This window comes from Eurypyga helias, unplaced genomic scaffold (assembly GCF_000690775.1).
Source record: "Eurypyga helias isolate BGI_N326 unplaced genomic scaffold, ASM69077v1 scaffold6176, whole genome shotgun sequence".
NCBI classification, from domain to species: Eukaryota; Metazoa; Chordata; class Aves; order Eurypygiformes; family Eurypygidae; genus Eurypyga; species Eurypyga helias.
Window position 1 is genome coordinate 6,850 of NW_010254560.1, and position 12,029 is coordinate 18,878.

The window sequence follows — 12,029 nt, forward strand, 5'->3', positions numbered from 1 at the left end:
ATGGGGCATCCACAGCTTCTCTGGGCAACCTGTCCCAGTGCCTCCCCACCCTCTCCGGGAAGAATTTCTTCCCGATATCCAATCTAAACCTCCCCACTTTCCATTTAAACCCGTTACCCCTTGTCCTGTCACTGCAGGCTCTTGCAAAAAGTTCCCCCCAGCTTCCTTGTAGCCCCCCCAGGCACTGGAAGGCTGCAATAAGGTCTCCCTGGAGCCTTCCCTTCTCCAGGCTGAACAAGCCCAACTCTCCCAGCCTGTCCCCATGGCAGAGGTGCTCCAGCCCTCGGAGCATCTCCGTGGCCTCCTCTGGACTCGCTCCAAGTGGTCAATATCCTTCTGATGTTGAGGGCTCCACAGCTGGACGCAGCACTCCAGGTGGGGTCTCACCAGACCAGAGTACAGGGGCAGAATCCCCTCCCTCGCCCTGCTGGCCACACTTCTCTGGATACAGCCCAGGATACGGTTGGCTTTCTGGGCTGCCAGCGCACACGGCCGGCTCATGTTATTTAGATTATTTAGATCTATCCTGGAAGGAGAAAATTTACTGCTGGCTGAAGTGGTGCTAGATCTACCATGCTCTGAGTTACCTGCCTTTCACATATGCTGCCTGTTTGTCTGCCACCATGCAATGTGCTCCCAGAAATGCTTTGTGCTTTATTTTTCCACTCCCGTTTCCAAAGCTGTATGTTGTGCTCAGCACTGTTTCTCATGGAAGGACAGACCTACTTCTGAAACTGCTTTATAGCCACTGATGTCATGGATAGAAGTTATTAATGGTATCATTGCACTGATTCTCAGACAGTTGTCCCTTTGTTTCAAATAATAAATGAGTTTTTACTTTTGAGCCAAATGTATATAGGCAGAATTGTTTTCTGTAACTGGAGTTGAGGAGAAGTGGTAGGATATTAAGACTGTACATAAGTGAAATGTTTTTCTTTGCTAGAAACCTGGTTTTGAATCTAACAATGCATTGTCTGTGAATATAAATAGAGAGGAACTGTGAATGTCATGGTGATAGAATTCTACCTCCCTTTATTTGCTGTCATCCCATTTTTTTTTTTTTGATTATGTGCCTTATTAAAAATGTCAAGGTTTCCAAGACGTTATCTAATGGGTCAACAGCTTTTTCATACAATCACCATAAGATGATTCTGTTCACATTTTTCAGATCAACAAATCCAGCAGAATGAAAGACTCTCAGATGCTGTTTGGCAAGTCTAGAACCAGGGACACATTCCAGGATCATAACAGTGACAATCTATCATCCTCCTCATCCTCCTCTGGGCAGGGGATCCCCAAAATGCTGAGGTGGAGGTGTAGGCTTCCCTAGGAGCTCAGGTGGAGTCTGGAAGCCTGAAGCCAAACACGGAACATCATGGGTGGCCCTAGGGCCTGCAAGGCTCATAGAAAACCCAGCAGCGAGTCGAGAAAACATGTTACATACAGTGAAGCTACCACTGGGCATGCAAACATTCTGCAATTACCATACACCTCAACATCTGTGTTCTGCTGTCACAGAATGGTTTGGGTGGGAAGGGGCCTTAAAGACCATCCAGTTGCAACCCCCCTGCCATGGGCAGGGACACCTTCCACTAGACCAGGTTGCTCCACGCCTCATCCAGCCTGGCCTTGGACACTTCCAGTGATCCACCACTTCTCTGGGCAACCAGTCCCAGTGCCTCCCCACCCTCTCTGGGAAGAACTTCTTCCTGATATCCAGTCTAAACCTCCCCACTTTCAATTTAAACCCATTACCCCTTGTCCCGTCACTACAGGCCCTTGTAAAAAGTCCCCCCCAGTTTCCTTGTAGCCCCTTCAGGCACTGGAAGGTGCAATAAGGTCTCCCCGGAGCCTTCTCTTCTCCAGGCTGAACAAGCCCAACTCTCTCAGCCTGTCCCCATGGCAGAGGGGCTCCAGCCCTCGGAGCATCTTCGTGGCCTCCTCTGGACTTGCTCCAACCGGTTGATACCCTTCTACTAGTTCCAGCCTGTAAAGGTGGCTGTCTACAGAGAATCATAGAATTGTTTTGGTTGGGGAAGACCTTTAAGATCACTGAGTCCAACCACCAAATCTACACGGAGATAGTGTAATAAAATCAAATCACAACTGAGAAGTGCATCTGTAACTGCACCGTGACAGAAGGTACCATCAAGGATTCTTAGTTTGTTTTCTTGGCGATTCCTGCATCGAATGTGCTCAGTCTGCCATTTTTCCCCTAGAGCTCAGGCAAGCTTTCGCTGTCCTTTGATAATGAGGCTGGTTTCATTTATCACCAATAGTAATGAGGAGAAATTATGCCCCCCATGACACCTTAGCAATCAAACTGCCATAACTGACTGATGATCTCCGTGTTATTGATGGTGCGTAGGAAAGGACAAGACCTACTTTTCTCCTGCTCACCATCGGTCTCTATGACTGACAAGGATAGAGGGCAAGAAAGAGTTATTTTAAGCACTTGAGTCAGCCGGCATGTTTCTGAATAAACAGAGCAGACATTTCTAATGGGAAAGCACTCTATTTATGTGGTCACTTTTCAGAGTAAAACTGCACTTTAAGTCTAGGTTTATTCTTCTAAATAATGGTGCTGGTGTGTGTTGGTGCTCTTGGTGTAATTCTAGAGAAACTGCAGATTCAACAGGCTGTTTTATAAAGCTTTGGTCTTCAGTTATATTTCACTGGGTTTTAATGTAGTTAAATAAAGTTCAATAAAATAAAGTGCATGTAATATGCTAATTTTAGTCATCCTGTTATTAACCAAATCTGCTCTCTGATGACTGCATAATTTTTAATTGGGTAGAATGATGTCAGTACAGTTTTGTCTACACAAAACAGAACATTGTTCAAAAATCACACAGACTGCTGAATGTGGGTCTTTTGTTTTACCAGTGGATCCAGAAACCTGCCTCTTACAACACTAGACGTAAGCACACACTGACAATCTACTGTTCCAACCAATTAGAGATTTCAGCATCACAGCCAGCGATGTGGCCTGTTCAAAAATGTTAGACAGCTGTAACTTTCAAGGGTGGACAAGATCTAAAAGAGAATCTATATACTTGAGAAAGTAAGGTTTGTGAATAATGCAGCTCACTGAACTTCTTTATGTAAGAGTTATAATGCATTTACAGATTTCTACAAAAAAATAATGAGGCTTTTTTTACACCACTGCATTTGGTTCTGCTCTATTAAGAGAACACAGGGCCCTTACTGCAACAGCAGCAGGGACCGCTTTATCTCTTTCTGTACTGAGGCCACATCCTTAATGGAACGTGTCAGATGCTCAATGCTGCCCAGCAATTAAGATGGGAATGGGAAAAAAATCCACAAAAAGACAATTGTGAATTTGGAAGGGAGAAAGAAACAAAACGACCATAGGATGTGGCCAGGGCACTGGGCAGTTCTTAGGGAAGGTTCCCTAGGCCATGCTTTGGCTCAGCCTTTACGCAGTAACCCAATTACCTTTTGTCTTAGTTTGAGATTAAGTACTGATTTACAGAAAGAAGCACCACATCCTAGACAATCTGCATAATCTTAATTTTAAATAAAATGTTATATCCAGGCTTTTACACAGGACTTACCCGAGTACTTACTCTTTACTTGGAAAAGTCAGTAGTATTGCAACAGTGCTTTACTACCACAGCCTCGTAATAACAAATTATGGGTGAAATGTTACTATTTGAGTCCAGGGGAACAATTTTCATTTCTCTGTGCCATTCCCAGTTTAGCGTAGGTTAGAGAACAATATCCATCTACAAACAGGAAACAAGCTCTGACGTCCTGATTTCCTACTCTGTGAGTCATATAGGTCAAACTGTCAGCTCCAAAAATGTACCTAAAGTTCAGGGTAACTTAATTTTCTCTACAAAATATTATATTTTTATTCAGTCTAACTCAAGTCAGTAACTACACAAATGTAGTAACTCTAGGTGAGTTTTTCCATTCAAGATTCAGAATACCAAATTCCCTTTTTACTATGGTGGCAACGCAGTTAAGATTTCCTTTGCCTATCGATTTGGGGGTTTTATTTTAATGTAGCTTTCACTGTGGTGCTCATGACTGTCCCATCTGACCACTTAAAATGTGGGATTATCCTAATGCTCAGAACATATATGTGACTTTGGGAATGATTTTTTTTCCCCATTTTACCGATGAGGAAACTGAAGTATGGTGGAGTCACCATCCCTGGAGGTGTTCAAGGAACACGTAGACATGGTGCTTGGGGGCATGGTCTAGTGGGTAGGGGAGTGTTGGGTTGGTGGTTGGACTGGATGATCTTACAGCGCTTTTCCAACCTCTGTGATTCAGTGATTCTGCATGAAGTAATCTACCTCTCCTGTACTTAGCAATTCTAGAGTGCCTAGTTGTTCTGTATTATTAAATTCATATTTCTCACTTGGTGAATTGTAACAATAAGGCATACGCTTTGCTAAAAGTAATCACAGATGGAAGAACTGCAAGAGATTGGAGAACTATGTATTCCTATAGGAAGTAAAATCTCACTTCCAAATTCCTTATATATCCCTTCTCTTCTAAGTCCAGCATTCTTCATTGACTTTTCAAAACACACTGCTGGGTCATCACTTCAGAGATTTCTTTCATTTCTTTGCTGAACATAAAGTCCAACACTGCAGCTTCCTTGCTGCATCCTGTGCTCTGTCTACACCCTGTATGCTCTGCCACAACGTATAGCATCTAGTAAATCTGTCCATAATTCCCTTTAAATTACACAAGATGAACAGAAACGGTTTACATCAGCTGCTGGTTCGCACTGCGACTCTTGGGCTATTAACATTTGCTCCACACAGCTTTCAGAAGCTGTGAACTTTTCCCTCCAGTGCCGCTGAAGCTGATCTACAGACACCCTCTCACCTACTGCTCAGCAACAGGGCCCTTCCCCTCCATCAGAGAGGCTCTGGGGTGTAATCCCACCCCCAGTCTTCCTCATATAAGGTCTAGTTGGAAAACTACTTCTTCATTTTTGCTTTTTGGTTAGAGCTTGACTGTAACTTCTTGCTGCAGTCTGGCAATGCCTGTGGATTTCAGCGGAACCTGGAACCTCATCAGCAATGACAACTTTGAAGGTTACATGGTGGCCTTAGGTAGGTGAAAATACCCGATTCTATCCTTCCTCCTTTTCCCCTTAAGTGTCTTCCTGAATTTTAAGAGTCTGAGTTCTACTAAAACCTAGATATCGCTGAAGCTTTCTTCCCCTCTGGGAAATAATATAAATATATTTGTTTATTGATAAACAGACAGCATTAGCTATAATTCTGCCCATCACCCAAGTGTCCTTGCAGCTTTCAGGAATTTCTCAGTCTAGGACTTGTAAGAAGTAGAATTTTTGTATAGCTTTTATCAGAGACAAGGAAGAATTTGCCTTGTCTGCTCTACTTCTCTTGGTTTTGAGCACAAACTTATAGAACCTATGTTTGTGGTTAAATAACAAAAAAAGTGCTTAGGTATTTGCCACTGCCACGCAGTTGTTTAGCTTAGTGTCATCTTTAAACAGCTTACAAAATAGTTCTTTCATTACTGTGACTTGTTGATGAGTCTCTCTAACGGTCCCTTTTCTGAAGTGCTTGAAGCTAGCCTCTACCTTCCTCAGATCTTTCATAGAGAGAGATTAACAGTGCTTTAATAGGGAGCTGAGAAAGTTCTCGGTGCTTTATTAGCCGCCTTCTACAAAGCTCCTTACAGCCTGTGACAGCAGGCAACCCCCATGCTGCCTTCTCTTCTCCCTGCCTCTCCCACCCCTTTCTGACTTGTGTGAACTGCTTATGAGCAGCATCCCTTCCTGATTATTGTATACACAACCAGAATGATATCTGTTTTCTGGCTGTAGCTGTGCTGGGTGACTTGGCTGCTTCAGTTGTCTAGTTGGTATCTTTAACGTGGTGAAAGAAGTTTTCTCTGCTTCTAATCCTGCTGTGTCAAAAATTAGAAAAAAAGGAAAGGATGGTCCCATAATGAGAATTTATTCCTCAGTCTGAATATTAATATACTCCTAATGTCTTAATGTCTTCAAGTGGAATAGAGATTCTGTCTGTCCCTTGATAACACTGTCCAGCTAAGTAAAAGGCTTTTTAAATGAAACATAATGACTACTCTTGTGAAAAATACAATTTGTTTTCAGCATGTAACTGGGGGAACTTACTTAAGTGAAGCCTGTTGAAGATTTACAAACTATCTTTAATTACTACTGTTTGGCTGCCCTCATACTGAACAAAACAAGGGGGGAAAATCACTGTTGTAGAGCTAGAATGAAAACTTTTCTGCCGGGGTAAGTAGAGTGAGGAGATTAACATCCTATCAGCTGAGTAACTAGAGAGTTACAGAGAAAGACATGGCTATTCCAAGCCTCGCACTTCCTTCCGTTTGATATCTACCTCTAAAGGCCAGATTTGTATTTAAACATTCTTATAACCATGTTAAAGCTTTATGGGTACAGCTGTTGCCAGTACTGAATTCAAACCCCTCTATGCTAAATAAACTGGTAACCATGTAAAACCGTGACTGACAGATTCTGGCACTTCTGTAACGCGTACAGTAATGAAGTCCCACTTCCAGCAGACTGCATAAAGAGCCATACGGTTCCACACATGGTGGCTGAACACACCCTGTCAGGGAGATCACTACTCCAGCCTGCATGAAATGAGAAACTTCTAATGGTCCTATAAAATGACACTTTTAATCTAGGTGACGAAAACAACTAAATTAATACACAAGCCCCCATTTTACCCATCCCCCTTCCTGAAAACCCAACTCTGAGCATGCTGTTGGGATGCGATGTAATTCAGTTGCCTGCCAAATCAATGGCTGTTCCTCTAAAGAGGAACTAGAGAAATAGGAAAAAAAACCCAAACCCACCCTATAAGCACTCCTTTAAGCTCAGTTTTACCAAGAATATCAGGATTCTGTTAAATCTGATCATTACAGATAATCAGGAAATCTTCTGACAAGTGTGATGTTTTCTAGTTACACTGAAAAAATGTTATAGCAACTGGCATGTCCTGAAAACAAGCCTGACTAATTCATTTTAGGACTGTCCTTCATTTTACCCTATCATATAGGGTACCAAGATTTCTTGTTAATTCACGTAATGACTTTCCTCTGCCAAAGGATGAGAACAGGCGTTAACTATTCCCTCTAGCAAACCAGGTGGTAAGTTTGAGACCAAGCTTGGGGTGCCTGTGTGGGGGAAAGCAGCTCTGCCCCACTCCCTGAAGAGTTATTCTGACTCAAAGTCCTAGTAATCTTGCATAGGAATTGTGCAATGATTGGGTAAACTGGTTTCCAAAGAGTAAAATGTACAAGAACATGACTTGATCTGTGTAACATACAGCTTTAAACAAAAGCAACGACCAAAAAAAAAAAATCAAAAACCCAAAACCTTGCACAGCAGAAAGGTCAAACTATACAAGGAATGCTTCTAGTAGTAATAAAGGTAAGTCCTGGCTGTCAGAATAGCTGGTGGCAAATATAACTCTGACCTCTTTGCCTCCTGTCCAAGGTATTGACTTTGCAACACGCAAGATAGCAAAAATGCTGAAGCCTCAGAAAGTGATCAAACAAGACGGTGATTCGTTTTATATCCACACCACTAGCACATTCAGAGATTACGCGCTTCAATTCAAAATTGGCGAAGAGTTTGAAGAAGATAATAAAGGCCTGGATAACAGAAAATGCAAGGTAAGACTGAATATCTAAAATCAAGAGGCCGTGACAAAATTAAGATGCCATGATCGATCCAGCTACTGGAGCTGAAATTGTTTGAAGACTACTATTTGTTATGCAACACAGAGGTAAGAGCTTGAGTTACAGACAAGGAGTTTCACTTTCCCTCAGGAGAGGCATTTAGGTCCCCTTTGATCCAGGAAAAAGGACATTATTTACAAGTATATTGCAGAACTGAGACAGACACACTGAAAGACTTTGTTTCCTCCTCCACAGAGCCTAGTTACCTGGGAAGGTGACAAACTCGTCTGTGTCCAGACTGGTGAGAAGAAGAACAGGGGCTGGACTCACTGGCTGGAAGGAGATGACCTCCACCTGGTATTTACTAGCCTACTAGGATTTAATAGATTTCTACTAATTCTGTCTCTGTATGACAAAACCAAGATGGATAATGTGGTCATGGTGTGCACAGGTCTTCTAGCTCTGCAGTATTTTAATGGATGGTATATTGTGAGCACATTCTGCTTTTACTTTAGCTGAAACAACTTCATTGTTCCACTGTCTGGTATAGTTAAAATCAGAACGTTGAGCCTAACTCATTAGCACGGCAGCGATGTGGTGATCAGCGGTCATGGCAAAGGGCCTGTGTTCACTTTTAGAAGCGGTTCCTTTTATTACTAGGTACACCTATTGTTTTGTTTGCTTTTGTAGGAGCTTCGTTGTGAGAATCAAGTATGTAAACAGGTCTTCAAGAGAGCTTGAATACGTGTACGGGTCCCTGCATGAAGAGACGGCTGTATACAGGAGACCTCACCCTCGTGTCCAGTGCTGGCTGTACAGACAAGAACTGACTCCTCCTGTTAACCTACACGGTCTGATGTTTCTGGCTCAGGAAATAAAGTCTGCTGTTGCCAGTGTTAAAGATCTCTTTTTTTGCTAATAAATGCCCCAAACCAATATTAAGTACCTGACCTCTGAATGTGTTTGGTTTTTCTGGGGGGGCGTGGAAAACCCAACCCAAAACTTAAGTGTTCTTAAGTACCCGACCTCTGAATGTGGTTTTTTTGTGGGGGTAGGAAAAACCCAACCCAAAACTTAAGTGTTATGGCTTGGGTCTCTAGTGAACTAACAGCCTAAATCAAACCAAGAAAAAGCCTGTTCCAAGGGGGCACACCAACATCAAACAAAACAGAGGAGGAAGGATGGCAGAGAAGCGAAGATAACAAAGGAAGCAGACAACAAAGGCTACAGGAAGCGAAGATAACAGAGGAAGCAGACAACAAAGGCTACAGGTTTATTATTCAAAATGCTTCTCTTTAAGGTGCAGACTAGGAGTTGACTCCACTTGCATGTGTATTAAGTGTGTAATCCTGTATTGTGCCAGAGCTGCTTTGTTCTCGAAATAATTTTCAGCTGACCAGAGGAAGCCATCCTGTGATCAAATCCCAGAACAACTAAGATAGGTCTGAGTAATTCATGTAGATTCCAGTCACAAAAATAATTGAACTCTCTAAGCACATATACAGAGTGAAAACAAGGCTGCTTTAAGATTTATTTGCATACACCTGTTCAATTAGGTTAAATGCTTTTCTTTTTGACCTTGTGTAACATTGCATAGAAAAGTAGGTTTTCTTCTGCCTCGTGTAACCACACGTAAGTGGTCAGATCGACTTGGTAGTTACATGAGACATGAGTTGCTGCATATTGTTGGCAACACTAATATTGCAGGGGTTTTAGCACTGGTAGATAAATAGTTTGATTTAATCTAGCTTAAGCTTAGTAACTTAATTACTTTCTATGCACAAAAAAAAAAAATTCTAAAGTAATCCTTGACACTTTAAAATGTAAGGAATACCATCTCTCTGATACTTCTTGTCAGTTCAGGTATCACAGAGCTACCACCACAGGCAGACAAAATCAGTTGAAGCTTGGAGGGCTTTTTGATAATTGAACCCCGCTGTATAATTACTAGAGGACTTCATAAACTTAAGCTAGTTCCCAAAATACAAAGAAAAGAAGTAGTATTCCTTATACAGTTAGAGAAATTTGGGGGACCAGCTGTATAACGTCTGGTGTTTATTCTATGCATCCCGACAGCGTCTTCCTTCTGGAACTGAGTAATTTTCCTTTATTTGAAAACAAAGTTACTGTTGCCATATTATTCTGATATAAATAACAAATTGGTACAACAAACCTGCTCTGTCACACATTACCAACATCCAGCAACAACAGACTCCTACTCCCCTAGATGGCAGCCCTGGCACGTAGCGCAGCGCTGCCGAACTGCTGCTGTCAGGAGCCTCCACCATTTCGGGGTGCAATGGGCAGGCCCCTTCACACCCCCACAGCTCCTAAGCTGGGCACTCCACTAAGATATGCATGAAAATACAGAAAGGCAGTGATGACCGTAAGGAGACTGTTAGTACTAAGAGATGCCAAGTAGCCATCAGAAAAATGCAACCTTGGAATCCTGTATGACTAGAAGTGTAATAATTCATTAGTAAGGCTGTTATTAAGCCCTTACTTCCATAAATACAGAAGAATTATTATCAATACTGATACTACCTTTCTTATTGCTACCTTCCAACTTCAAATTGGCGATCGGAAAGCAGGTAATGCCATGCAGAACTCGCTTGAAGATCCTTTGGAGATATGGGGGATGAGAGAAGCTACTACAGTGACAAAATTGTTTATCCTAATTTCATTTATATGCTAACCAATTGACACACCTTCACAAAATACAAAATAAACCTCTTGAAATACAAGGTGAAAGAAGAAAGGGAGCAGTCACATGTTCTGGAAGTGGAGAAAACCAAAAAGGTATTACGATAGCCTTTACCAAGAAGATACACCTATGTAGGCTTGAAGGACAACAAAACTCTGAAGAGAAACACTTGGTTTGATTCAAAGGTGTTTCAGACCACTTCAGTTATATTACAGTATTGCTTTGATGGTGAAACTTTTTCATCAACCAGCCTCTGAATTTTTTAGTGCAACTGCTGACCATGTGAATTAAAATGATTTTAAGGTATGCCAGCTGCATGTGAAAGAACTTGACGGATAGGTGAACAGAAATGTGTTGCCTCCTGGATTCTACAATCAAAATAGGCACTGGAGAACCAAAATAGCCAGGATTCAGTCTCTCAAACACTTTAATGCTGATGTAAGTTATTCAAGTGATACACAAAATTGCAAGGAGTTGTAGCACTGAATGTAGTTTGGTATTATGATCTCTAAAAGTTGGTCTTTGTGACAGATGACTTTAAAACAGAGCACATAACCCTCTTTCCTGACATCATCAGGAGGTTACTAGATTTTACTGAAAAGCTTTTAAGATTTTAATTTGTCTGTAGTCTTCTAGTAACTTTCCTGCATACTATTCTGTGCAAAGAATATAATACGGAATAAACCAACAGTTTAGCATAAGAAAAAACCAGCAAGTAAAATCATTGAAAAGCCTGTGCTTTGGATTACAGCCCCAACTGCACTGGGGAAAAAAAAAAACCACAACAGCCACAAAATGTAACATAATCCCACGAAGGTAAAGAAACACAAAGCAAAGCATCATGTAAAAATCAAAGGTAAAAATACACATGTTCTATGAAAACACCAGCAATATATATTATGATCCATTTATTTATGAAATAATTTGCTTCCCATCTGGGCACCTTGGTTGAGTCACCAAACCACTGGTTTTGTTCAAACGCCTTTAAGCAAACACAGTACCTTAAGGAAGGTGTATACTGAAACATGAGACCACGTAACGCCTCTGCCCCATCTGCATAAAAAAAACTGATGAGTTTTATTTCTTTATAGTTATTTGCAGGGCTTATGGAAATATGTCTTAATTCTATCCCTTGATCACACAGACCTGTTTGCTTCCATCTTGTGAACGCCCTGTTGTCCTCTTGGATGGGATTCTGTCACTCGCTGAGCCAAGTGCTGCGCATCGCTGGCTGTTAAGATCTTATTAGTGGCTGCTCATCCCAGGGCAAAAACCTGCTGATGCAACTCCCTTTTTTTTTTTGCCCTCTTCCAAAAGGGCAACTTCTCAGAATCCATTTCTTTTTCACCTGCGTGTATTACAACGATCAAACGAGCAGAGCTGGCAGCGAACGTCGGATTCCCCTGAAGCCAGCACAGACTCTGGCTGGCTCTTCTCCCGCTGGAGTCTCGAGTGAGGGAAAAGAGGAGGAAAAGGTGAACATTTTTCACAAAAAATAGCGTTTTGGGGGATAATGAAAGAACTTGGTGCAGAAAGGTCGTGGTTTTACACAAGAAAGGAAAAAAAAAATACTTTGGGTTCAAACGACAATTAGAAGGGGCTAAGGCCCAGCGCTCACTGCGGTTTTCCC

At 41.9% G+C, this 12,029-nt stretch overlaps 1 protein-coding gene across 1 annotated transcript; it reads left to right on the forward strand.

The window, feature by feature from the left end:
• The first annotated feature begins 4,958 nt into the window (after window positions 1–4,958).
• Window positions 4,959–8,601, forward strand: RBP7 (retinol binding protein 7, cellular). The gene is made up of 4 exons (XM_010153023.1): window positions 4,959–5,099; window positions 7,511–7,689; window positions 7,951–8,052; window positions 8,386–8,601. The coding sequence occupies exons 1-4, from the start codon at window positions 5,027–5,029 to the stop codon at window positions 8,434–8,436; spliced, it is 405 nt and encodes a 134-aa protein (XP_010151325.1). The 5' UTR covers window positions 4,959–5,026; the 3' UTR covers window positions 8,437–8,601.
• The last annotated feature ends 3,428 nt before the right edge of the window (window positions 8,602–12,029 follow it).

Excerpts from the sequence above, each read along its gene's own strand:
- RBP7 (XM_010153023.1), top strand. The coding sequence starts at position 5,027 with ATGCCTGTGGATTTCAGCGGAACCTGGAACCTCATCAGCAATGACAAC. Across the intron at positions 5,100-7,510 it reads AGGTTACATGGTGGCCTTAG|GTATTGACTTTGCAACACGC; the intron begins GTAGGTGAAAAT and ends CTCCTGTCCAAG. Across the intron at positions 7,690-7,950 it reads TGGATAACAGAAAATGCAAG|AGCCTAGTTACCTGGGAAGG; the intron begins GTAAGACTGAAT and ends CCTCCTCCACAG.